The 26172-nt window shown below is 36.5% G+C and overlaps 2 protein-coding genes across 7 annotated transcripts in view; one reads left to right on the top strand and one right to left on the bottom strand.

Moving 5' to 3' along the window:
- LOC106068661 (complexin-like) overlaps positions 1–26172 on the bottom strand; it is a 151754-nt gene that overhangs the window by 119394 nt on the left and 6188 nt on the right. For 2 of the 6 annotated variants that reach the window (XM_056031815.1, XM_056031806.1), the window contains exon 2: positions 4972–5103. The gene's annotated coding sequence lies outside the window, so the exon portion shown is untranslated. The remainder of the gene's footprint in view (positions 1–4971; positions 5104–26172) is intronic. The other 4 variants (XM_056031865.1, XM_056031838.1, XM_056031862.1 and 1 more) reach the window with 2 other exon arrangements.
- On the top strand, positions 1293–25916 carry LOC129923292 (serine/arginine repetitive matrix protein 5-like). The gene is made up of 4 exons (XM_056013870.1): positions 1293–1298; positions 1694–1770; positions 2258–3581; positions 25410–25916. The coding sequence occupies exons 1-4, from the start codon at positions 1293–1295 to the stop codon at positions 25914–25916; spliced, it is 1914 nt and encodes a 637-aa protein (XP_055869845.1).

Here is a 26172-nt window from a genome sequence, read left to right as displayed (position 1 = left end):
TAGAGGCCCAGCACAGTGTTTTAAGTCTAGATCTAGAGGCCTAGCATCGTGTTTTAAGCCTAGATCTAGAGGCCTAGCACCGTGTTTTAAGTCTAGATCTAGAGGCCTAGCACCGTGTTTTAAGTCTAGAGCTAGAGGCCTAGCATTAGAATTGTAGCAAATCTGACTCTGAGCAGACTTATACATTCGCTTAACCTGGATTTTTGTCTTGGGGCTGGGGTAAAACATGTTCCATTTTTTGTTTAATCATTTATTAGTTAATAAGCGTACATAATCGTTCTTACGAAAAAGTCACCAATAAACATAACGGAGATATTGTCTCTTTTGTTTTTCAATTACTTCTTATATTTTACTTGTCATTACTAACATAAACGATGGATAAAATCGTTTTGACGTCATCAGTACACGCGTGTTAATTTTGAAGACAACTCTAAGACCGGGGAAAGTTCTGATTGAATCAAACAAATAAATTTGGGAGCAGACATTTCAGGATATTGAAATATCCGACCGGCTAAAGGAAATCAATTTTCTTTGTGTCTTTTATTTTTTCTTCTTTTTGTTCACATTCTAAAGCAAGACCCTATTTTACACAGATCAATCGAATGGAAGATGGAACAGAGTTGTTCAAATCTAGAAGGCTTACTACGTGAAAAGTCGATTTAAAAATGTGTACTATAAGAGAATCTCCTACGAACTACAACTTTGTTAAGATAATTCATTGATTAAAAAACAAACTGGCATTGTTTTGTATAAGAGCAGAGTAACCAGTCATTATTTTGACCACATACCTAATGGATACTTTGAATGATTTTTCAAAACACTTCAATCTCACTAATAACCAAATCACAATCCTTTTCCGTAACGTCCATGGGGAGACAGGGTAACCACCACTACGGTTTGAACCCTCACCATCGATTACAACCACTATCATCCACGACCAATAATACGATTGTTTTTAAATCGCACCATCCGTGCAGACCACACGAAGCCCCACATCGAAATTCTTACAACAAAGTTCCATTCGCGACTAAATGTCCATTCGCGATCAAAATGTCCATTTGAGAGCTAAATTTCTATGCGAGACCTAAGTGTCCATTTGAGACCTAAATTTGAAGCCTAAATGTCCACTTGAGAGCTATAGACCTGAACTATTTCGGTGGCCCATGTCACCAAGTTATCATACAAACAACATAGCACCATTCGACTTCATTTTTTCCCCATAAGGTTCGGTGGACTTTCCACCAACGAGATGTTAAGTACCGCTCCTTCATTAGAGCTGGGCGGAATACCCAATGAAGGTGAGTGGACTCCCCACTAGAGGTGAACGGAGTCTCCAATAAAAGCGAATGGATTCACCGACAAAGCTGCGTGGACTAGTCCCCCACCATCTATGAAGCTGTTCTATCAAACAGGGCCCCGCTATTTCACAAAGTGTAACGTTTTTACAATAGTGCAATCTAGTCCTTAAACAGTTCAACTACTTCCGTCGGGCACGACGTCAATAAGATAAGATAAGATAATTTTTATTGGTCCAAACAAATGGGAATTCTGACTCCAATTGATCACCTCAGCGTAACTACTATAACAATAACAATATAGATGCGAATACGAATAACATTCACACAGTATTAGTCTAGGACACTAGATGGAGTGTAACACTTTATCATTTAATTTCACAACTATTTGTGACCAGACACAATTCAATAAGATCCCGTCCCATGGTCAAATCAAGAAACACAGAGTAGCCATTGACCAAGTTGTTGTCCCATGGTCAAATCAAGAAACACAGAGTAGCCATTGACCAAGTTGTTAAGACGAGAGCAAGGGGAGGGTGCGAGGTAATAGCATTCATTGAAATTTGGTCGAAGGTTAATATGGTAATATGAGATTAATCCCATGTCTGCAGAGACCAGGACATTCTCTACACATGAGTTGATCGAGAAAGTGTCACGTTATAAGCAGTTTGTGATAGCATTAGGGGCTCGGGCAAGGGGCCGGGGAGAGATGGCGACCAAACTGAACCAGAGTAGAGACAAGGGAAAGTGAAGCGCAGAGAGTGTTGAAAACTATTCAATGCTCACTATTTGAAATTAGCAATGTTCTATATTTTATTGTAAATATAAAGGGATTAAGTATTATATGTTTGTTGAATATGAAATGGACACTAGTATTCTATATAATAGGATCAAATACACGGGACTAATATTCTATATTAAATTTAAAAAAAAACAACTGTACAATTATGTGTCAAAAAAAGCACAACAGACGAAGAGATTAAAGACAGAATTAGTTCAGCAATTGGACCCAACGATGACCTGCAGACTACTACCAGAAAACGCAAACTAAAATTCTATGGCCGTATTACAAGGTCCTCCTGTGCTCGCAAAGAGCTTCTCTCAGACAACAGTAGAACAGGAAACAGAAAAAGAGACAAAGAAAAAGCGATGGGAAGACGACATAGGAGAGTGGACGGGCCTGTCAAAGAAAGACGACATAGGAGAGTGGACGGGCCTGTCAAAGAAAGACGACATAGGAGAGTGGACGGGCCTGTCAAAGAAAGACGACATAGGAGAATGGACGGGCCAGTCAATGAAAGACGACATAGGAGAGTGGACGGGCCTGTCAAAGAAAGACGACATAGGAGAGTGGACGGGCCTGTCAATGAAAGACGACATAGGAGAGTGGACGGGCCTGTCAAAGAAAGACGACATAGGAGAGTGGACGGGCCAGTCAATGAAAGACGACATAGGAGAGTGGACGGGCCTGTCAAAGAAAGACGACATAGGAGAGTGGACGGGCCAGTCAATGAAAGACGACATAGGAGAGTGGACGGGCCTGTCAAAGAAAGACGACATAGGAGAGTGGACGGGCCAGTCAATGAAAGACGACATAGGAGAGTGGACGGGCCTGTCAAAGAAAGACGACATAGGAGAATGGACGGGCCAGTCAATGAAAGACGACATAGGAGAGTGGACGGGCCTGTCAAAGAAAGACGACATAGGAGAGTGGACGGGCCTGTCAATGAAAGACGACATAGGAGAGTGGACTGGCCTGTCAAAGAAAGACGACATAGGAGAGTGGACGGGCCTGTCAAAGAAAGACGACATAGGAGAGTGGACGGGCCTGTCAATGAAAGACGACATAGGAGAGTGGACGGGCCTGTCAAAGAAAGACGACATAGGAGAGTGGACGGGCCTGTCAATGAAAGACGACATAGGAGAGTGGACGGGCCTGTCAAAGAAAGACGACATAGGAGAGTGGACGGGCCTGTCAATGAAAGACGACATAGGAGAGTGGACGGGCCTGTCAATGAAAGACGACATAGGAGAGTGGACGGGCCTGTCAATGAAAGACGACATAGGAGAGTGGACGGGCCTGTCAATGAAAGACGACATAGGAGAATGGACGGGCCTGTCAATGAAAGACGACATAGGAGAATGGACGGGCCTGTCAATGAAAGACGACATAGGAGAGTGGACGGGCCTGTCAATGAAAGACGACATAGGAGAATGGACGGGCCTGTCAATGAAAGACGACATAGGAGAATGGACGGGCCTGTCAATGAAAGAAATTCTATCAAGGTCAAAAGACTGAGAGAAATGGAGAAAGACTATCAACAGATCATGTGTGGTGCCCCAACGGTTAAACAGACTAAGGGATTGGTTAAAGATTCTATATTACATATAGTGCCAATGATATATCTACTATGTGCAATACGACCAGATGCTAATAAACTATATTTTAGGTTGATATAAATAGAACCTCAATTCTATAGAGTACTACTATCAATAGGCCTATGTTATATATAAATAGAGCTAATACTCTGCATTCTATGTTGATGTAAATAGAATCAATATTCTGTATTGAATGCATGGCTAAAACACGGGAGGGGGGGGGTATTCTGTTTACAAACATTTATTATTTCTTTTATTTCAAGATAAAAAAAACTAAAGGAAATTGATAACAAGGAAATAGAAGCTTTGCAACACCGTGGCCGTTAAGGAGAATGAGAAACTGATCAAGAAATAGAAGAATACAGAAACAAATATCACCTAGAGAATTGATAACGAGAGAGAAAGAGAGAGAGAGAGAGAAAGGGGAGAAGAGAGGGGGGAATGGAGAGAGAGAGAGAGAGAAAATGGAGATACACATAGATGTTGATATGGCAACATGGAAAAGGGGGGGGGGGTGACGGAGACAAGATTTGATGTGAGAGAAATAGAGAGAGGTGAGAGAATGAGAGAGGGGGTGAGAGAAAGAGAGAGAGGGGGTGAGAGAAAGAGAGAGAGGAGGTGAGAGAAAGAGATAGAGGTAAGAGAAAGAGAGAGAGAGGTGAAAGAAAGAGAGAGGTGAGAGAAAGAGAGAGAGAGGAGAGAGAGGTGAGAGAAAGAGAGGGAGAGGAGAGAGAAAGAGAGAGTGGGGTGAGAGAAAGAGAGAGAGGAGAGAAAGAGAGAGAGGTGAGAGAAAGAGAGAGAGGGGGTGAGAGAAAGAGAGAGAGAGGTGAGAGAAAGAGAAAGAGGGGAGTGAGAGAAAGAGAGAGAGAGGTGAGAGAAAGAGAGAGGTGAGAGAGAGAGAGAGGTGAGAGAAAGAGAGAGAAGGGGGTGAGAGAAAGAGAGAGAGGTGAGAGAAAGAGAGAGAGGGGTGAGAGAAAGAGAGAGAGGGGGTGAGAGAAAGAGAGAGAGAGGGTGAGAGAAAGAGAGAGAGGGGGTGAGAGAAAGAGAGAGGGTGAGTGAGAGAAAGGGGGTGAGAGAAAGAGAGAGGGGGGTGAGAGAAAGAGAGAGAGCGGGTGAGAGAAAGAGAGAGAGGGAGTGAGAGAAAGAGAGAGAGGGGGTGAGAGAAAGAGAGAGAGGGGTGAGAGAAAGAGAGAGAGGGGGTGAGAGAAAGAGAGAGAGGGAGTGAGAGAAAGAGAGAGAGGGGGTGAGAGAAAGAGAGATTGTGCAATAAGAGAAATAGAGGACTGGCGAAACTAACCTTTATCAAACGTAATTTTTCAAAGTACCTTACTTGAGTCTCCTTAGCAGCATGCTGAACAATGTAGTCAACTAGTGACAGTTGGACCTCACAGCAGACTGAGTCCTTCACATTGTCCAGTGTCTCTATGTCCTATAGACAAAAATATAGTACAGACCAGAAATAAGGTATCATTATTATAACAATTAGTATAAAACATAATCATATAAAAATTTACACACTTCAGAAGCATACATGACATTAATCCAAGCCTGGACAATGTTGCTTGAACCGAAAGTGATTACAGTAATCATGATTATACCATGCAACGCTTCTAAAGATACAATCTTAGTTTCATGTGTATCAAACCGTCCATATGGAAACAAAGAGTTCTAATTAATTTGACTTTATTGGGGGTTCCTTCGGAAATGAAGACCATTACGTCCTAACCCATACCTCCTGCAGGATGGCGTGGAGCCCGAACCCGGGACCATCGAGACCACACGAACAAAAAGATGGCATTAAGTCACAGATAATCTTACATGTAAATCGCTTTTTTTTAGAAGTTTCCATGAGATTGATCTTTCAAGAGATTATCATAATAAGAGTTTGTAGAAAAAAGATGAGTTTCTCTGTTAACGTAGCTTTAGAAAACAAAAGAAACACTTGCGCATGGCTCAATGTAATCGTCACTAACTTTCAAGGTGTGGAAATCTGATTTTGAATAGTGGAACTATGTGACACTATCATGATGAAACCATATACATGTATTTAAATGAACTGCATCTTTCAGCTTACCATAAAACTGGTTTCTACGTACGTGCATATTTTATGCATATTTTATTTTTTTTTAATCGTACGCTTGCGAAAAATCAAAAGCATTTCTAACAGGCTACAGGCAAGGGTGAACTCGCTTTACGAATACCGGTAATGATTTTCATTTTTAGGTCTAGAGTGACATACTGACAGACAGGCAGAAAACATGAACATCGGATCGCAAAGAAAATTTACAATCGGAATACAAATTAAAGATGAACACACAAAAAAAGTAACTTTGTAATATCCGAAGGCAATTAAGAGTTCAGAAATAAAAACCTAGATAACACTAATCAACATAGAAATAAAATACATTGTCTTTAGAAACAGCGGGAGAAGTGTCCGGACACACAGCTATCTCAATCCGACAGAAAGGTTATTGATGAAAATGGGTAGAACGGGGGGGAAAAATCCTAAAAGACCAGAATTGACGTTTACGGTCGAGTGAACTCAGACAAAAGGACATTAACTAGTTGGTAAATAATTGAGAAGATTTGTTTTTCTTGTGGTTTTTCTTTTTACCTGATGGAAAAGTACATAGCACAGCAGACGACAAAGTCGATATTTAAAGCTAAATAGTTGACTATTGTTCGCAAAAAAAAAAAATATGAAAAGCATTATGTGACCGCACACACACACACACATACATACATATATATATATATATACGCACATATAAGCACAGACGAAAGGTGTACAGGGAAAAGCTGCCGTGAATGCTTGTCTACCGATTGTTTCCAAACAATTCAGTCACTGAGTAGAACGCTCTTGTTCTTGTCTTCATTTCACTGAACAAACAATGTGGCTGGGTCACAGCATCATCATTTTGGTGTTTGTCTTGTGTTCTACTAGCATTGCCCAATGGACTAAAGGGAAAAGGTGTTCAATCATGTCTCTATGTGCCATGTACCTGAGCAAGGAGCTCTCCGAACAAAGAAACTAGTTTCAATTGTAAATTCTTTTGTTCACCCACACATTTCTACATATTCCTTTCCTTCTTTTCCCATCTTTCTTTCTTTCATTGCTTAAAATGTGTAAACAGGATCTTAAAATTGAAAAGAAAAAAAAAAGAGATTTACTGTGTTCCAATTGATAGTAAATATCCCAAAATACCAACGTTGCAATAAATATTAAAAATATTTTTTTTTGTTTAATTTTGATGACATTCAAATCCTTACATCTATCGCGTAAAAGCCAAATTCTCCAGTATAACTCAGCGTTTATTGAAGTGATCTGTCGGCCAGTAAAAGTGTGTAAAGTCAAAGAGTATAAGAAATTGCTTGTAAAGATCTCAGCATTTAAGAACACAGCAGATACATCGTTTGATACATAGATTGGATCCTATGTAAAAGAGAGCGATCAAAGTCTAGAAGACAGGCTAAACAACCGGTAAGCCATAGACAAACTATCGAGCCAAAATACTAAGCAAGTGAATGTCATCAGTCCAAGAATTCAATACAGTTCAGCGTCCAAGCACAACTAAGTGCCAGCTATTGAAGTGTACCAGTGGACTCGGCCGCTTCTGAAAGGCACTTAGAGAGGAAATGGTGCAGACTGCATCTTTAGACGTTTCACTAAGCACCTTTTTTTTTGTTCAGCAGGCAGCCATCTTAAACCAAACATTTTCTGCTCCATTTCATGAAAATTTGCAGAAGAAAAAAAAATGATTAGAAAAGAAATTGAAAGGAAAAAAAGGGGGGAAACGAGGGGGGGGGGTCAAGGTAGTTGAATGCTTGGGTGGATTTTAGATCAGTACATAATTGTAAGGCGACTTAATATTCTTGGTAAGATTGGTTATAACTCTAGTTTGAAAATAATTATCTGGGAACTATATGAATCAGTGCAAGAAAGTTAATTTAGTAAGTCTAATTCAAATAGTCTGTCTCGTCGCAAGTACGCTAGAATTGTCCATCGTTAAGAAACAAAAATAAATTTAAAAAATTCATTTCGCCATGAAAGAACAATTTTGTAATGTCCGATCGTTCTACTAAAGATATAAATACTAACAAAAGCACGATTCTGATACATTACAGAGTGACTGAGCAAAGAACTAACGCCATAAGAACTGTGTTACGGCCAAATTAAAGACTTCATTAACAAAGCAGTAGCAGCCAAACAATGTGTAGTCCGGCTCAATTATTGACCAATCCAGCTAAGCGTTAACAGCTATACCAACTGTCGTCTAACTCAACAAAGCACTGACAGCCATACATATTGTAGTCCATCTACATCACAGACCAATTCAGTCAAGTAAAAGCAGCCATGCAAACAAAATTATTAACCAATTCAATATAGAACAAACAACTTTAGAAAATACAGTCCACCGACCTGTAGCGTTGACCAGTTCAACAACAAAGCACGAACAGCGAGACAACACACTGCTAACAAAACAGAAAGACTCTCTGGAATCATACTGTTTACAGAGAAATCAACTGCCGGAACAGAAACAAATGCAAATTATCGATTTTCAATTGTATTTTTTTGTTTAAATTGTGCAGCCTAGCGGAAATAACAGGAATTTTCAATTAACTCCACCTTGAAAGAAACCAAACAAAAGGTACAATCATCAGCTCAGAATATGGCAAAGTCGCCTAATATTAGAGATCTATCATGTGTCTGTCATATAAGTTTATACTAGTCTACTAAACCTACAGTTTAAGAGTTAGAAATTATGTACAAGTTTTGTATCCTGGCTACACCAAAGTTTTCTGACCAAATTTAATTAAGTGACCAAACTGAAAGATTTTTTTTCCAGCAGCACTGCACTTTCAAACTGTCCCATTGAACTAGTCAAAAGTGAGATCGTGTTTCCAATAGTGCTAGATGATGTTACGAGGAAATCTTGGCTATTTCAGCCACATCGCCCAGTTTCCTGGTGACTTCATTCTAGAGATGGGAAACGAACCGAACCCGAACCGAACGAACCGAACTCGAACCTCACTTATGACCGAACCGAACCGAACCCGAACTTTGAAACTGCTTGGTACGAACCGAACCGAACGAACCCTCCTTATCTTAACCGAACTAATTTTGCAATTTGTACATCCTTTTTTTTTTAATTTTTGGTTTAAAAAAAAATAATAATTACTTAAATATTTTATTTAAATTCTAATGATTCCATTATACTTTGAAAACTTGGGAGAGAGGGGGGGGGGGTATTTTGAAAACTTTAAAAAGAAAAAAAAAGCGGCGCGCTGGGGTTCCCATGGGTTTTTCCGTATGTGCCGACTCCCCCCTGGCCTTGAATTTTCGCGGGCTGTTTGCAATATTGGTTTTGAGTTGAATAGTTGAATAGGCGCCCTCTAATTAGATCTAGATCTATACTCTAGTTCCTAAATAGTATGTACAAAGTCAACATTAAAATATTGTCACTTTTATTTGAGATGGCTGTTAGTTGAGAGCAGGATAGTTTTGGCCAATTAGAGAGTGTAGATATAAATCTACAATAAGTTCATTTGTGTTCTAGTTTAAAATAAATTTTAATTATCTTCTATTAAGTGATTTATTTTTAAAAAATTGTGAAGTATTCCATATTGGAATATTATCAGTGGCGAAGCAAGGGTGAGGGAGGAGGGGGGAAATGGATAATCTCCCTGGGCCCCCACTTGAGGGGGCCTCAAATGAGTGTTTTTTACAATATTCAATATTACGCAAAATGCAGGGGCCCCCAAAGAGGTCCAGCACCTCCCGGGCTCCCAAATGATGAAAAATTCCTAGCAACGACCCTGAATATGTTAACTATTATTTTGTTTTGCATTATTGATCATCAGTATTTTTAATGCAGCGTTTCTCAAACTTTGGGTCCTCCCCCGTGGGTGGGGATGGCGAGTACCTTGAATTGGGGGATGGGGAGACGCAACTTCCTGACAAAAAGGGGTGTCATAGAGTGTGTGTGTGTGTGCGGTGTCTGGTGGCGATAAGAAGAGGTTAAGCGACTGATTTGTGTTTATGCATTGAGTATGATGAAATTAGCGTAATGCAAATGTGAAACGGCAGACAATCTTGAGACCTAGATTTCGTTTAAATATCAGTATATTTCATTAATATTACATCTCTATCAAAAGTTAAATATGTGAATATTGTAATAACAGTTAGGCTATATTGAGTTGTTCACATAAGAAATTTATTTTAAAGTTTATTAAGTTTATATGTTATTATAAGGCTTGTCTTCGAGTCGGAAGATTAGTGAGGAATGCAGTTTTTCCCATGGCTGCGCAGTCCCAGATGTGACCTATATATTTTGCCACATCCAGGGCAAGCATAACCACTGTTCGCAGGTGGTCGATTTAGTTTTTCTTTTTGCGTCTGCGTTTGTCCTCGGCAGCGGATTTTCTTTTGGTCTCAAATGTGTATCCCGCGGCCTTCGGGAGTGAACTCCAACTGACTCGTTCTGAGGCCGCATGTAACCAGGTGCTCTCTTTTATGTCAGCTAAGCAAAGTTGACGCCTAAGCTGGTCTTTGAAGCGTTTCCGTGGGGTGCCTCTGTTATGGCGGCCACCTTTTAGCTCACAAAAAAAAAAAGACTGTCTTTGGCATACGTTTGTCTCCCATACGGGATACGTGCCCTGCCCAGCGTAACTGACGGACCATAAGAAGTCCCTCTATACTATCCTTACCGGTAAAAATATAAAACGCTTTTATTGGTTCAATTGTACTAGCTGTTTGTAAGCGACAAACCAACGACCAACTAACAAGGAGAGGGGGCGTCGAAAAAAAAGTTTTATTTTCAGTTTAACTTATCTGAATATTAGTATAATTACATGTTTAAAAATTAAAATATATTAAGTAGGAGATGTCATTTTATCTTCTAATAAGACCTTGTCAACTGTAGACTGCTTTTTGCGAGGCGCGTATGCACAATATGGGTCAAAACGTTTTGAAGAAAACATTTTAAAACATCTCCGCTATTGAGATTCTTCTGCATTTTTTGTCTCAGAATAGTCGAATTTCTTCCGTATATTGCAATTTATTATAGTGACGACTTATGTGTGAAAAAAAAATCCTCGATAGAGACGTCTTTACACGAAGAATATTTGTTTTTTTAATTATGATGAATAGTGCGTTCTGGAAGAAAGCACATCGATATTAGCCTTTAAAAAAAAAAATCTCTTCTTACTAAGAGAAAAAGGTTAGAATACGCTTAGCGCCGAGTCATGCCCAGAATTAAACCACTTGCCGACTTGAGCAAAAACCTGCCGCATCTTCAATTCTATCTCCATTAAGAAATTTTTACAATGCTTAAAATGTATGTAGGCAACATTATTTTGGAAAAAGTATTGCCCATAGGCCTATTATATGTTGCAAAGTATTTGTTTTATGTAAAAATTAAACTTAAAGTGTTTTATCTGATAAATTGTATTAAGCCTTATAACTTAATTTTGCTATTACATAATTTCATAACATCGAACCGAGCCGAACCCGAACTTTAGACCTGACCGAACCGAACCCGAACTATACTCGTCATCGAACCGAACCGAACTCGAACTTAAATCTGACCGAACCGTACCCGAACTTTAAAAGTTGGGTTCGATTCCCATCTCTACTTCATTCATGGCAATGCTCAATTCATTGGGTCTGAACTATTGTTTCTTCGCGGCCTGGTAGGCCTATAGCCTAATCACGGAGAAGTATTGTAGTGGTTTGTTTTCCATCTCTTCCAAATGTACTTGTCACAGATTTGTACATAGCTATACAAGATATCGGAAGGAAAAAAAAACAACGTCTGAAATCTGGATACTATGCTATATAGATTGTACAAAAAAAAAAAAATTTTGATCATTTATCGATGGCAGAGTTAAGGAAATGGAGGAAGTGACTTGACTGAGAAGAGGATCGTTTGCATTCAAGAAACGTCTTGCTTCACAAGAATCTCTTATTGGAACATATAGCATCATGTTGGTGCACTCGATTTGTCGAGGATAAATAGAGCTTTACTTTGAGCTATTCAAACCAACGACTATTACATCATTGTAAAATATCACGGACTAAATGCCTCCACCTAGTCCTGTAGTCTTGTCTATTGTCAAACTTTTTGTTTTTCTCAACCATTAAAAAACTAGCCCTAGACAGACACAAAAAAAGAATCGTGAATGCTAGCTAAATTAGTAAAACAAAAAATCTGTCAATTTTAGACAAGGACGAATGCATTCTAAACAGTGTTTAATTGAGTACCGTAACGATTTGCTTTCATGTCAGTATCCTGTTTTTTTATAAATGTGTGTATGAGTGAATGTCTGGCACATTGTTTGTCCATTCATCAATAACTTTTACAAACGCTTGTTAAATGGCTGTGTGTGTGTGTGTGTGAAGGTGAGAAAGAAGGAATGGGGGGCTAGTGTAGGGCTTAGCTTCCCATCTGCGTCCCATGACACATCTTTACTTTCCAATTATGGCTTCTACCAGTTCCGACCCCATGTGTCAGTGTCCAACGTATTCCCAGCTCTGTCTGCTCGCATTAATGGATGCAGAGGAAAGAAAATGTAGGCACGTGGTTAAAACATTAAACGGGAGGGGGGGGGACATTAATGGGTAGGCAGAGAAGAATGCATCATTTAAAAAAGGGGGGGTAGGGGTATGTCCATTTTGAATCTATAGTTAATGGAACCAACAATACTAAAGATAATGAGTTCCTAAAGTAATTTTGGAGAACACTGTCCTAAGTAGTAACTTCATGAAGTAATTTCGAGGAACAATGTCCTAAGTGGAGACTTCATGAAGTAATTTTGGGGAACAATGTCCTAAGTATGATCACTTATTATAGTAACTTCATGAAGTAATTTACTGGGGAACAATGTCCTTAGTTGTGGCCCCTATGCACTAGTTAATTATATACTGAAGTAGCTTTGGGGTAAAATGACACTCTCCTAGGTTAAATTAATCATAGGGATTACCCCTAACACAACTACACCAAGCTGCATTAAACTTTCAACAAACATTCTTATTAGAAAAAGACATTAACCAACCAGTCGATGACCTCTGGAATTTTATTAAAAACCATCTTAAAAGCATTATAGAAAATCAAATACCAACTAAATACACATCAAACAAAATAAATAAATGCTGGTTTAATAATAGACTAAAGAAGCTTTGTAAACAGAAGGAAAACCTATATAGAAAATTTAAAGAAACTAATGCAGAAAGAGTTTACAAAATGTATATAAAAATTAAACACTTAACCCAAAAAGTAAGCAGACAGCTGCAGAGTGAATACATAAACAATGTAATATCTAAAGACAACAACAAAAACCTATGGTCATACATTAAGTCTAAGAAAATGGAAACAACAGGCGTAGCGCCATTAAAAGATGAACATAACATAATACATAATGATAATGAAACTAAAGCAAACATTCTAAACAAATACTTTGCATCAGCATTCTCAGCCCCAGGAGACAAAGACATATTACTGAATTTGAACCAAGTAGACAACATAGAAGATATAGTAGTACAAGAAAATGGAATTAAAAAACTATTAGCCAACACCAAACCAAATAAAGCTTCTGGACCTGATGGTATTCCAGCTAGATTACTCAAAGAACTAAGTAATGAGCTAGCCCCAGTGTTCAAAATACTCTTTCAGGCTTCACTTAACCAGGGCAGAGTACCAAAGGACTGGAAAGAAGCTAATGTCACCCCCCTATTTAAAAAAGGAGAAAAATCTGACCCAGGAAACTACAGACCAGTATCACTTACCAGCATCACATGTAAAATCCTAGAACACATAATATGTAGCAACATCATAAACCACTTAGACAAACATAATGTCCTCACACCATACCAACATGGCTTTAGGAAATATAGATCATGTGAAACACAACTAATAGGACTAATTGATGATTTTTCAAAAGGTTTAGATAATAGTGAACAAATAGATGCTATCTTACTAGATTTTTCTAAGGCTTTTGACAAAGTTCACCACCATAGTTTGCTTAAAAAATTAAAATATTTCGGCATTAATGGTCCACTGCATCAGTGGATTAAAGACTTTCTGATAGGGAGAGAACAAACTGTAATAATAAATGGCTCTAAATCAACACCGATAACAGTAAACTCAGGTGTACCTCAAGGAACAGTCTTGGGTCCACTACTATTTTTAATTTACATAAATGATTTACCAAATTGCATTACTTCAGGAACAAAAGTCAGATTATTTGCAGACGATTGCATAATATATAGAACAATAAAAACAACACAAGACACAGATATTTTACAAAGAGAATTAGATGAATTACAGAAATGGGAATCAAATTGGAGCATGTCTTTCCACCCAGAAAAATGTCAGTTGTTAAGAGTAACAAAAAAACTAAAACAAATTAATTCCACTTATCTTATTCATGGCAAACCAGTAACACAGACTAAAAACGCAAAATACCTAGGTGTTATAATAAATGAAAAACTGTCATGGAATCCACATATTGATGAAACTACAAAAAAATCAAACAAAGCATTAGGATTTATTAAAAGAAATTTCTATAAATCAAATAAGAACATAAAACTAAAATGTTATTTAACCTTGGTTAGGCCAATAATAGAATATGCATCCTCTGTTTGGGACCCCTCAACTCAAGAAAACATTAAGAAACTAGAACAGACACAAAATAGAGCAGTGCGATTCATAACAAACGAATATTCACATATGACTAGAGTAACACCTTTAGTAAAATCACTATATTTAGAAAGCCTTCAGGACAGAAGGCTCAAAAGTAAAGTAGCAATCATACATAAAACACTGAACCATAATCTTCAAATACAAAAACAAAATTTAATAAAATACTCTGAAAGACACAAAGATAAAGGCACATTCCTCGTCCCATATGCTAGGACAAATTTGTACAAATACTCCTTCTTCCCTAGTGCTATTAGAGCATGGAATGGGTTGCCTGAGCTAGCCAGGAAAACCAGTGACTTGGCAGAATTTAAGTCATTGGTTAATATGCATGACTAAATGCATGACGCGTAGGACGTAATCATCTTCTTTTTTGAAGTAACGTCTGTATTATATAAGATAAGATAAGATTAATGAACTTTAAAAAAATGTGTTACAGATATGGCTGTAAATGTGCAGTCCTTTACCTTCAGTACGTTTTTTTTAAAGGTACCGGTATTTCTTATATTTTATTTATTTAAGACCTGGGCATATTTTCAGCAACCAAATGCTAGAATCTCATTCGAAATCTTCTTTAAAGTCTTTTGTAATCGTGTGAACACAAGAATACATCCCCGTCACTCTTTGAACCCCTCCATCACAACGTCGTGCTAAAGTAAGTATTTCACTCAAAGATTCTAATGTCTCAGTATCGTAGATAAATGTAGAGAAAGTGTTTAAGAAAACGAGCCATTAGTTTACTTTAAATACCGCCGTGGTTGTTATTAGTAAGTGTTAAATACCTGACCATGAGGCTATCAAGGACCTTAAAAGTTTTCTTTTTGTTTCATTTAGAAATGCTCCAATGAAAAAGAAACCTTGACCAGTTCAGCAGAACCTACTCACAAGACAGCCTCTCTCTCTCTCCCCAAGACAAAGTAGCAGCTCATTAAACAGGAGACATGTCTTCCAGCTAGAACATCTTTTATGGAAATGCTTTGGCTTCATGAGAAATGCTTCGGGATATAACAAACAAAAAGCAACAGAAGGGAATAGAAAGAAGAAAGGCTACACACTTGAAAAAAAAAAAAAAAAACGTCTATCTGTTTAATTGCTAAGACTTTATATAGCTCCATCGTGGGCTCCAGTTTGAATACAACAGTTAAAGTACAGTTCGTATTTAAAAGTGAATGAGACTGTTGTGTAGTTAGCCCAATGACCTAATAGTTTTCCTTTTTTAAGTAAAAATGCACATCAAAGTCAAGGAGTGGACTTAGAATATTACATTTGATAAAATGTTACTGTTCACTATTAGCGTTGATTCGATCGGGACCATAACTTCAGTAGCCGTGTAAGAAATTCTAGATACTGCTGAATGTGTAGGAATATAGGTGTCAACGCCCCATTCAATTAAAACCTATGTCGATCGCTATGGACATAGCAACTCAATGTTTGATATTTGGCACATCGGCACTTACTAGGCCAAGTGGTGCCCAATTATCGTTCAAAGGCAATATATTCCTTTACCTAGCCCTATAGGGCCTATATACTTTTTCCTCAAATTATTTTATTTTGGTAGACATCGCTATTTCCTTCAATAAATGCGAGACAGAAACAGAACACAACATATAGTATTTATGTCGAGACAGAAACAGAACACAACATATAGTATTTATGTCGAGACAGAAACAGAACACATTATATAGTATTTATGTCGAGACAGAAACAGAACACAACATATAGTATTTAAGTCGACACAGAAACAGAACACAACATATAGTATTTATGTCGAGACAGAAACAGAACACAACATATAGTATTTATGTCGAGACAGAAACAGAACACAACATATAGTATTTAAGTCGAGACAGAAACAGAACACAACATATAGTATTTAAGTCGACACAGAAACAGAACACAACATATAGTATTTAAGTCGACACAGAAACAGAACACAACATATAGTATTTATGTCGAGACAGAAACAGAACACAACATATAGTATTTATGTCGAGACAGAAACAGAACACAACATATAGTATTTAAGTCGACACAGAAACAGAACACAACATATAGTATTTATGTCGGCACAGAAACAGAACACAACATGTAGTATTTAAGTCGAGACAGAAACAGAACACAACATATAGTATTTAAGTCGAGACAGAAACAGAACACAACATATAGTATTTATGTCGAGACAGAAACAGAACACAACATATAGTATTTAAGTCGACACAGAAACAGAACACAACATATAGTATTTATGTCGACACAGAAACAGAACACAACATATAGTATTTATGTCGAGACAGAAACAGAACACAACATATAGTATTTATGTCGAGACAGAAACAGAACACAACATATAGTATTTATGTCGAGACAGAAACAGAACACAACATATAGTATTTATGTCGGCACAGAAACAGAACACAACATATAGTATTTATGTCGAGACAGAAACAGAACACAACATATAGTATTTATGTCGAGACAGAAACAGAACACAACATATAGTATTTATGTCGACACAGAAACAGAACACAACATATAGTATTTATGTCGAGACAGAAACAGAACACAACATATAGTATTTATGTCGAGACAGAAACAGAACACAACATATAGTATTTATGTCGAGACAGAAACAGAACACAACATATAGTATTTATGTCGACACAGAAACAGAACACAACATATAGTATTTATGTCGAGACAGAAACAGAACACAACATATAGTATTTATGTCGAGACAGAAACAGAACACAACATATAGTATTTATGTCGGCACAGAAACAGAACACAACATATAGTATTTATGTCGAGACAGAAACAGAACACAACATATAGTATTTATGTCGAGACAGAAACAGAACACAACATATAGTATTTATGTCGAGACAGAAACAGAACACAACATATAGTATTTAAGTCGACACAGAAACAGAACACAACATATAGTATTTATGTCGAGACAGAAACAGAACACAACATATAGTATTTAAGTCGAGACAGAAACAGAACACAACATATAGTATTTATGTCGAGACAGAAACAGAACACAACATATAGTATTTATGTCGAGACAGAAACAGAACACAACATATAGTATTTAAGTCGACACAGAAACAGAAAACAGCATATAGTATTTATGTCGACACAGAAACAGAAAACAACATATAGTATTTATGTCGAGACAGAAACAGAACACAACATATAGTATTTATGTCGAGACAGAAACAGAACACAACATATAGTATTTAAGTCGACACAGAAACAGAACACAACATATAGTATTTATGTCGACACAGAAACAGAACACAACATATAGTATTTATGTCGAGACAGAAACAGAACACAACATATAGTATTTATGTCGACACAGAAACAGAACACAACATATAGTATTTATGTCGAGACAGAAACAGAACACAACATATAGTATTTATGTCGAGACAGAAACAGAACACAACATATAGTATTTATGTCGAGACAGAAACAGAACACAACATATAGTATTTAAGTCGACACAGAAACAGAACACAACATATAGTATTTATGTCGAGACAGAAACAGAACACAACATATAGTATTTATGTGGACACAGAAACAGAACACAACATATAGTATTTATGTCGAGACAGAAACAGAACACAACATATAGTATTTAAGTCGACACAGAAACAGAACACAACATATAGTATTTATGTCGACACAGAAACAGAACACAACATATAGTATTTATGTCGACACAGAAACAGAACACAACATATAGTATTTATGTCGACACAGAAACAGAACACAACATATAGTATTTATGTCGACACAGAAACAGAACACAACATATAGTATTTATGTCGACACAGAAACAGAACACAACATATAGTATTTATGTCGAGACAGAAACAGAACACAACATATAGTATTTATGTCGAGACAGAAACAGAACACAACATATAGTATTTATGTCGGCACAGAAACAGAACACAACATATAGTATTTATGTCGAGACAGAAACAGAACACAACATATAGTATTTATGTCGAGACAGAAACAGAACACAACATATAGTATTTATGTCGAGACAGAAACAGAACACAACATATAGTATTTAAGTCGACACAGAAACAGAACACAACATATAGTATTTAAGTCGACACAGAAACAGAAAACAGCATATAGTATTTATGTCGACACAGAAACAGAACACAACATATAGTATTTAAGTCGACACAGAAACAGAACACAACATATAGTATTTATGTCGAGACAGAAACAGAACACAACATATAGTATTTAAGTCGACACAGAAACAGAACACAACATATAGTATTTATGTCGAGACAGAAACAGAACACAACATATAGTATTTATGTCGAGACAGAAACAGAACACAACATATAGTATTTATGTCGAGACAGAAACAGAACACAACATATAGTATTTAAGTCGACACAGAAACAGAACACAACATATAGTATTTATGTCGACACAGAAACAGAACACAACATATAGTATTTAAGTCGAGACAGAAACAGAACACAACATATAGTATTTAAGTCGACACAGAAACAGAACACAACATATAGTATTTATGTCGACACAGAAACAGAACACAACATATAGTATTTAAGTCGACACAGAAACAGAACACAACATATAGTATTTAAGTCGACACAGAAACAGAACACAACATATAGTATTTAAGTCGACACAGAAACAGAACACAACATATAGTATTTATGTCGACACAGAAACAGAACACAACATATAGTATTTAAGTCGACACAGAAACAGAACACAACATATAGTATTTATGTCGACACAGAAACAGAACACAACATATAGTATTTATGTGGACACAGAAACAGAACACAACATATAGTATTTAAGTCGACACAGAAACAGAACACAACATATAGTATTTATGTCGAGACAGAAACAGAACACAACATATAGTATTTATGTCGACACAGAAACAGAACACAACATATAGTATTTATGTCGACACAGAAACAGAACACAACATATAGTATTTAAGTCGACACAGAAACAGAACACAACATATAGTATTTATGTCGAGACAGAAACAGAACACAACATATAGTATTTATGTCGAGACAGAAACAAAACACAACATATAGTATTTATGTCGAGACAGAAACAGAACACAACATATAGTATTTATGTCGAGACAGAAACAGAACACAACATATAGTATTTAAGTCGAGACAGAAACAGAACACAACATATAGTATTTATGTCGAGACAGAAACAGAACACAACATATAGTATTTATGTCGACACAGAAACAGAACACAACATATAGTATTTAAGTCGAGACAGAAACAGAACACAACATATAGTATTTAAGTCGAGACAGAAACAGAACACAACATATAGTATTTAAGTCGAGACAGAAACAGAACACAACATATAGTATTTATGTCGAGACAGAAACAGAACACAACATATAGTATTTATGTCGAGACAGAAACAGAACACAACATATAGTATTTATGTCGAGACAGAAACAGAACACAACATATAGTATTTATGTCGAGACAGAAACAGAACACAACATATAGTATTTATGTCGAGACAGAAACAGAACACAACATATAGTATTTAAGTCGAGACAGAAACAGAACACAACATATAGTATTTATGTCGACACAGAAACAGAACACAACATATAGTATTTAAGTCGAGACAGAAACAGAACACAACATATAGTATTTAAGTCGACACAGAAACAGAACACAACATATAGTATTTATGTCGAGACAGAAACAGAACACAACATATAGTATTTATGTCGAGACAGAAACAGAACACAACATATAGTATTTATGTCGAGACAGAAACAGAACACAACATATAGTATTTATGTCGAGACAGAAACAGAACACAACATATAGTATTTAAGTCGACACAGAAACAGAACACAACATATAGTATTTAAGTCGAGACAGAAACAGAACACAACATATAGTATTTATGTCGAGACAGAAACAGAACACAACATATAGTATTTATGTCGAGACAGAAACAAAACACAACATATAGTATTTATGTCGAGACAAAAACAGAACACAACATATAGTATTTATGTCGAGACAGAAACAGAACACAACATATAGTATTCATGTCGAGACAGAAACAGAACACAACATATAGTATTTATGTCGAGACAGAAACAGAACACAACATATAGTATTTATGTCGAGACAGAAACAGAACACAACATATAGTATTTATGTCGAGACAGAAACAGAACACAACATATAGTATTTATGTCGAGACAGAAACAGAACACAACATATAGTATTTATGTCGAGACAAAAAAAGAACACAACATATAGTATTTAAGTCGAGACAGAAACAGAACACAACATATAGTATTTATGTCGAGACAGAAACAGAACACAACATATAGTATTTAAGTCGAGACAGAAACAGAACACAACATATAGTATTTATGTCGACACAGAAACAGAACACAACATATAGTATTTAAGTCGAGACAGAAACAGAACACAACATATAGTATTTATGTCGACACAGAAACAGAACACAACATATAGTATTTATGTCGACACAGAAACAGAACACAACATATAGTATTTAAGTCGACACAGAAACAGAACACAACATATAGTATTTATGTCGACACAGAAACAGAACACAACATATAGTATTTAAGTCGAGACAGAAACAGAACACAACATATAGTATTTATGTCGAGACAGAAACAGAACACAACATATAGTATTTATGTCGACACAGAAACAGAACACAACATATAGTATTTATGTCGAGACAGAAACAGAACACAACATATAGTATTTATGTCGAGACAGAAACAGAACACAACATATAGTATTTATGTCGACACAGAAACAGAACACAACATATAGTATTTATGTCGGCACAGAAACAGAACACAACATATAGTATTTATGTCGGCACAGAAACAGAACACAACATATAGTATTTAAGTCGACACAGAAACAGAACACAACATATAGTATTTATGTCGAGACAGAAACAGAACACAACATATAGTATTTATGTCGAGACAGAAACAGAACACAACATATAGTATTTATGTCGACACAGAAACAGAACACAACATGTAGTATTTATGTCGGCACAGAAACAGAACACAACATATAGTATTTAAGTCGAGACAGAAACAGAACACAACATATAGTATTTATGTCGAGACAGAAACAGAACACAACATATAGTATTTAAGTCGAGACAGAAACAGAACACAACATATAGTATTTAAGTCGAGACAGAAACAGAACACACAACATATAGTATTTAAGTCGAGACAGAAACAGAACACAACATGTAGTATTTATGTCGACACAGAAACAGAACACAACATATAGTATTTAAGTCGAGACAGAAACAGAACACAACATATAGTATTTAAGTCGAGACAGAAACAGAACACAACATATAGTATTTATGTCGACACAGAAACAGAACACAACATATAGTATTTATGTCGAGACAGAAACAGAACACAACATATAGTATTTATGTCGAGACAGAAACAGAAAACAGCATATAGTATTTATGTCGAGACAGAAACAGAACACAACATATAGTATTTATGTCGAGACAGAAACAGAACACAACATATAGTATTTAAGTCGACACAGAAACAGAACACAACATATAGTATTTATGTCGAGACAGAAACAGAACACAACATATAGTATTTATGTCGAGACAGAAACAGAACACAACATATAGTATTTAAGTCGACACAGAAACAGAACACAACATATAGTATTTATGTCGAGACAGAAACAGAACACAACATATAGTATTTATGTCGGCACAGAAACAGAACACAACATATAGTATTTATGTCGAGACAGAAACAGAACACAACATATAGTATTTAAGTCGACACAGAAACAGAACACAACATATAGTATTTATGTCGAGACAGAAACAGAACACAACATGTAGTATTTAAGTCGAGACAGAAACAGAACACAACATATAGTATTTAAGTCGACACAGAAACAGAACACAACATATAGTATTTATGTCGAGACAGAAACAGAACACAACATATAGTATTTATGTCGAGACAGAAACAGAACACAACATATAGTATTTATGTCGAGACAGAAACAGAACACAACATATAGTATTTAAGTCGAGACAGAAACAGAACACAACATATAGTATTTATGTCGAGACAGAAACAGAACACAACATGTAGTATTTAAGTCGACACAGAAACAGAACACAACATATAGTATTTAAGTCGACACAGAAACAGAACACAACATATAGTATTTATGTCGAGACAGAAACAGAACACAACATATAGTATTTATGTCGAGACAGAAACAGAACACAACATATAGTATTTAAGTCGACACAGAAACAGAACACAACATATAGTATTTATGTCGAGACAGAAACAGAACACAACATATAGTATTTATGTCGAGACAGAAACAGAACACAACATATAGTATTTATGTCGAGACAGAAACAGAACACAACATATAGTATTTAAGTCGAGACAGAAACAGAACACAACATATAGTATTTAAGTCGACACAGAAACAGAACACAACATATAGTATTTAAGTCGACACAGAAACAGAACACAACATATAGTATTTATGTCGAGACAGAAACAGAACACAACATATAGTATTTATGTCGAGACAGAAACAGAACACAACATATAGTATTTATGTCGAGACAGAAACAGAACACAACATATAGTATTTATGTCGGCACAGAAACAGAACACAACATGTAGTATTTAAGTCGAGACAGAAACAGAACACAACATATAGTATTTAAGTCGACACAGAAACAGAACACAACATATAGTATTTATGTCGACACAGAAACAGAACACAACATATAGTATTTATGTCGAGACAGAAACAGAACACAACATATAGTATTTAAGTCGACACAGAAACAGAACACAACATATAGTATTTAAGTCGACACAGAAACAGAACACAACATATAGTATTTATGTCGAGACAGAAACAGAACACAACATATAGTATTTATGTCGACACAGAAACAGAACACAACATATAGTATTTATGTCGAGACAGAAACAGAACACAACATATAGTATTTATGTCGAGACAGAAACAGAACACAACATATAGTATTTATGTCGAGACAGAAACAGAACACAACATATAGTATTTATGTCGAGACAGAAACAGAACACAACATATAGTATTTATGTCGAGACAGAAACAGAACACAACATATAGTATTTATGTCGAGACAGAAACAGAACACAACATGTAGTATTTAAGTCGAGACAGAAACAGAACACAACATATAGTATTTATGTCGAGACAGAAACAGAACACAACATATAGTATTTATGTCGAGACAGAAACAGAACACAACATATAGTATTTATGTCGACACAGAAACAGAACACAACATATAGTATTTATGTCGAGACAGAAACAGAACACAACATATAGTATTTATGTCGACACAGAAACAGAACACAACATATAGTATTTAAGTCGAGACAGAAACAGAACACAACATATAGTATTTATGTCGAGACAGAAACAGAACACAACATATAGTATTTATGTCGAGACAGAAACAGAACACAACATATAGTATTTATGTCGAGACAGAAACAGAACACAACATGTAGTATTTAAGTCGAGACAGAAACAGAACACAACATATAGTATTTATGTCGAGACAGAAACAGAACACAACATATAGTATTTATGTCGAGACAGAAACAGAACACAACATATAGTATTTATGTCGAGACAGAAACAGAACACAACATATAGTATTTATGTGGACACAGAAACAGAACACAACATATAGTATTTATGTCGACACAGAAACAGAACACAACATATAGTATTTATGTCGACACAGAAACAGAACACAACATATAGTATTTATGTCGAGACAGAAACAGAACACAACATATAGTATTTATGTCGACACAGAAACAGAACACAACATATAGTATTTATGTCGAGACAGAAACAGAAAACAACATATAGTATTTATGTCGACACAGAAACAGAACACAACATATAGTATTTAAGTCGACACAGAAACAGAACACAACATATAGTATTTATGTCGAGACAGAAACAGAACACAACATATAGTATTTAAGTCGACACAGAAACAGAACACAACATATAGTATTTATGTCGACACAGAAACAGAACACAACATATAGTATTTATGTCGACACAGAAACAGAACACAACATATAGTATTTATGTCGAGACAGAAACAGAAAACAACATATAGTATTTATGTCGACACAGAAACAGAACACAACATATAGTATTTAAGTCGACACAGAAGCCAAAAAAACGTGAACAAACGCATTCCTACAGCTTCCATTGTTAATGTAATACAAAGGATGTCATTGGTGAGTTTCGTGTCATGAAAGTCCCGCAGTAATGATAGCACATTAACGGCCATTAAACCAATGTGTTAATCCTTCACGGTTGATCTGTAATTAACTCGAGCGATTGGCTGGGGCTCTATCGACAGTGATCGAAGTGTTCAGCAGTAGTAAACAGATCGGTTATTGGCGTGTCAAGCCGTGGAGGCTTCAGCTATTGATTCGTATTAACCCGGATACTCCCGTCTGCACGAAGTCAGATAGTGACGCAGGACCCGTAACAAATATTAGGCCTGAGTACTTGTGACTGCTGAGATAAGCAATGGTGCTACTGAGGTAAAAGCTGTGCTACAGAGCTAAACAGCTGTGCTCCTGTGGCAAACAGCTGTGCTTCTGAGGTAAACAGTGGCGATACTGAGATAAGGATTGATGCTTATGATATAAGCCATAAGCAATGGTGCTAAAGGGGTAAACTATTGTGCTACTGAGGTAACTAGTGCTAACAAGGTAAACAATAGTGCTAGTGAGTTAAGGAACGGTATAAATAAGGTATGGTGCTAGTAGGGTAAGCATGGTGCTAAATGGATCATAAATATTGCTAATAGTGAGGTAAACAATGGTTCTAATGAGGTAGACAACGATGCTAGTGAGGTAAAGAATGGTTCTACTGAGGTAGACAATAGTGCTAGTGAGGTAAAGATTGGTTCTACTGACGTAGACAATAGTGCTAGTGAGGTAAAGAATGGTTCTACTGAGGTAGACAACGATACTAGTGGGGTAAAGAATGGTTCTACTGAGGTAGACAATAGTGCTAGTGAGGTAAAGAATGGTTCTACTGAGGTAGACAATAGTGCTAGTGAGGTAAAGAATGGTTCTACTGAGGTAGACAACGATACTAGTGGGGTAAAGAATGGTTCTACTGAGGTAGACAATAGTGCTAGTGAGGTAAAGAATGGTTCTACTGAGGTAGACAATAGTGCTAGTGAGGTAAAGAATGGTTCTACTGAGGTAGACAATAGTGCTAGTGAGGTAAAGAATGGTTCTACTGAGGTAGACAACGATACTAGTGGGGTAAAGAATGGTTCTACTGAGGTAGACAATAGTGCTAGTGAGGTAAAGAATGGTTCTACTGAGTAAGACAATAGTGCTAGTGAGGTAAAGAATGGTTCTACTGAGGTAGACAACGATGCTAGTGAGGTAAAGAATGGTTCTACTGAGGTAGACAATAGTGCTAGTGAGGTAAACAATGTTTTTAGGTATTTATAAAGTATGTCAGCAAAGGGAAATGGAGAGTGAGACAAGAGTATCGTGAGACAAGGTTTCTTGGGTTATTATTGTTAAAGAAACTGTTTTCGCACACACAGGCACCTACGGGAACACTTTGAAAATAACT

This window comes from Biomphalaria glabrata, chromosome 1 (genome assembly GCF_947242115.1).
Source record: "Biomphalaria glabrata chromosome 1, xgBioGlab47.1, whole genome shotgun sequence".
NCBI lineage: Eukaryota > Metazoa > Mollusca > Gastropoda > Planorbidae > Biomphalaria > Biomphalaria glabrata.
The sequence above is the reverse complement of the archived record's forward strand: the minus strand, read 5'-3'. Positions and strand labels throughout refer to the sequence as shown.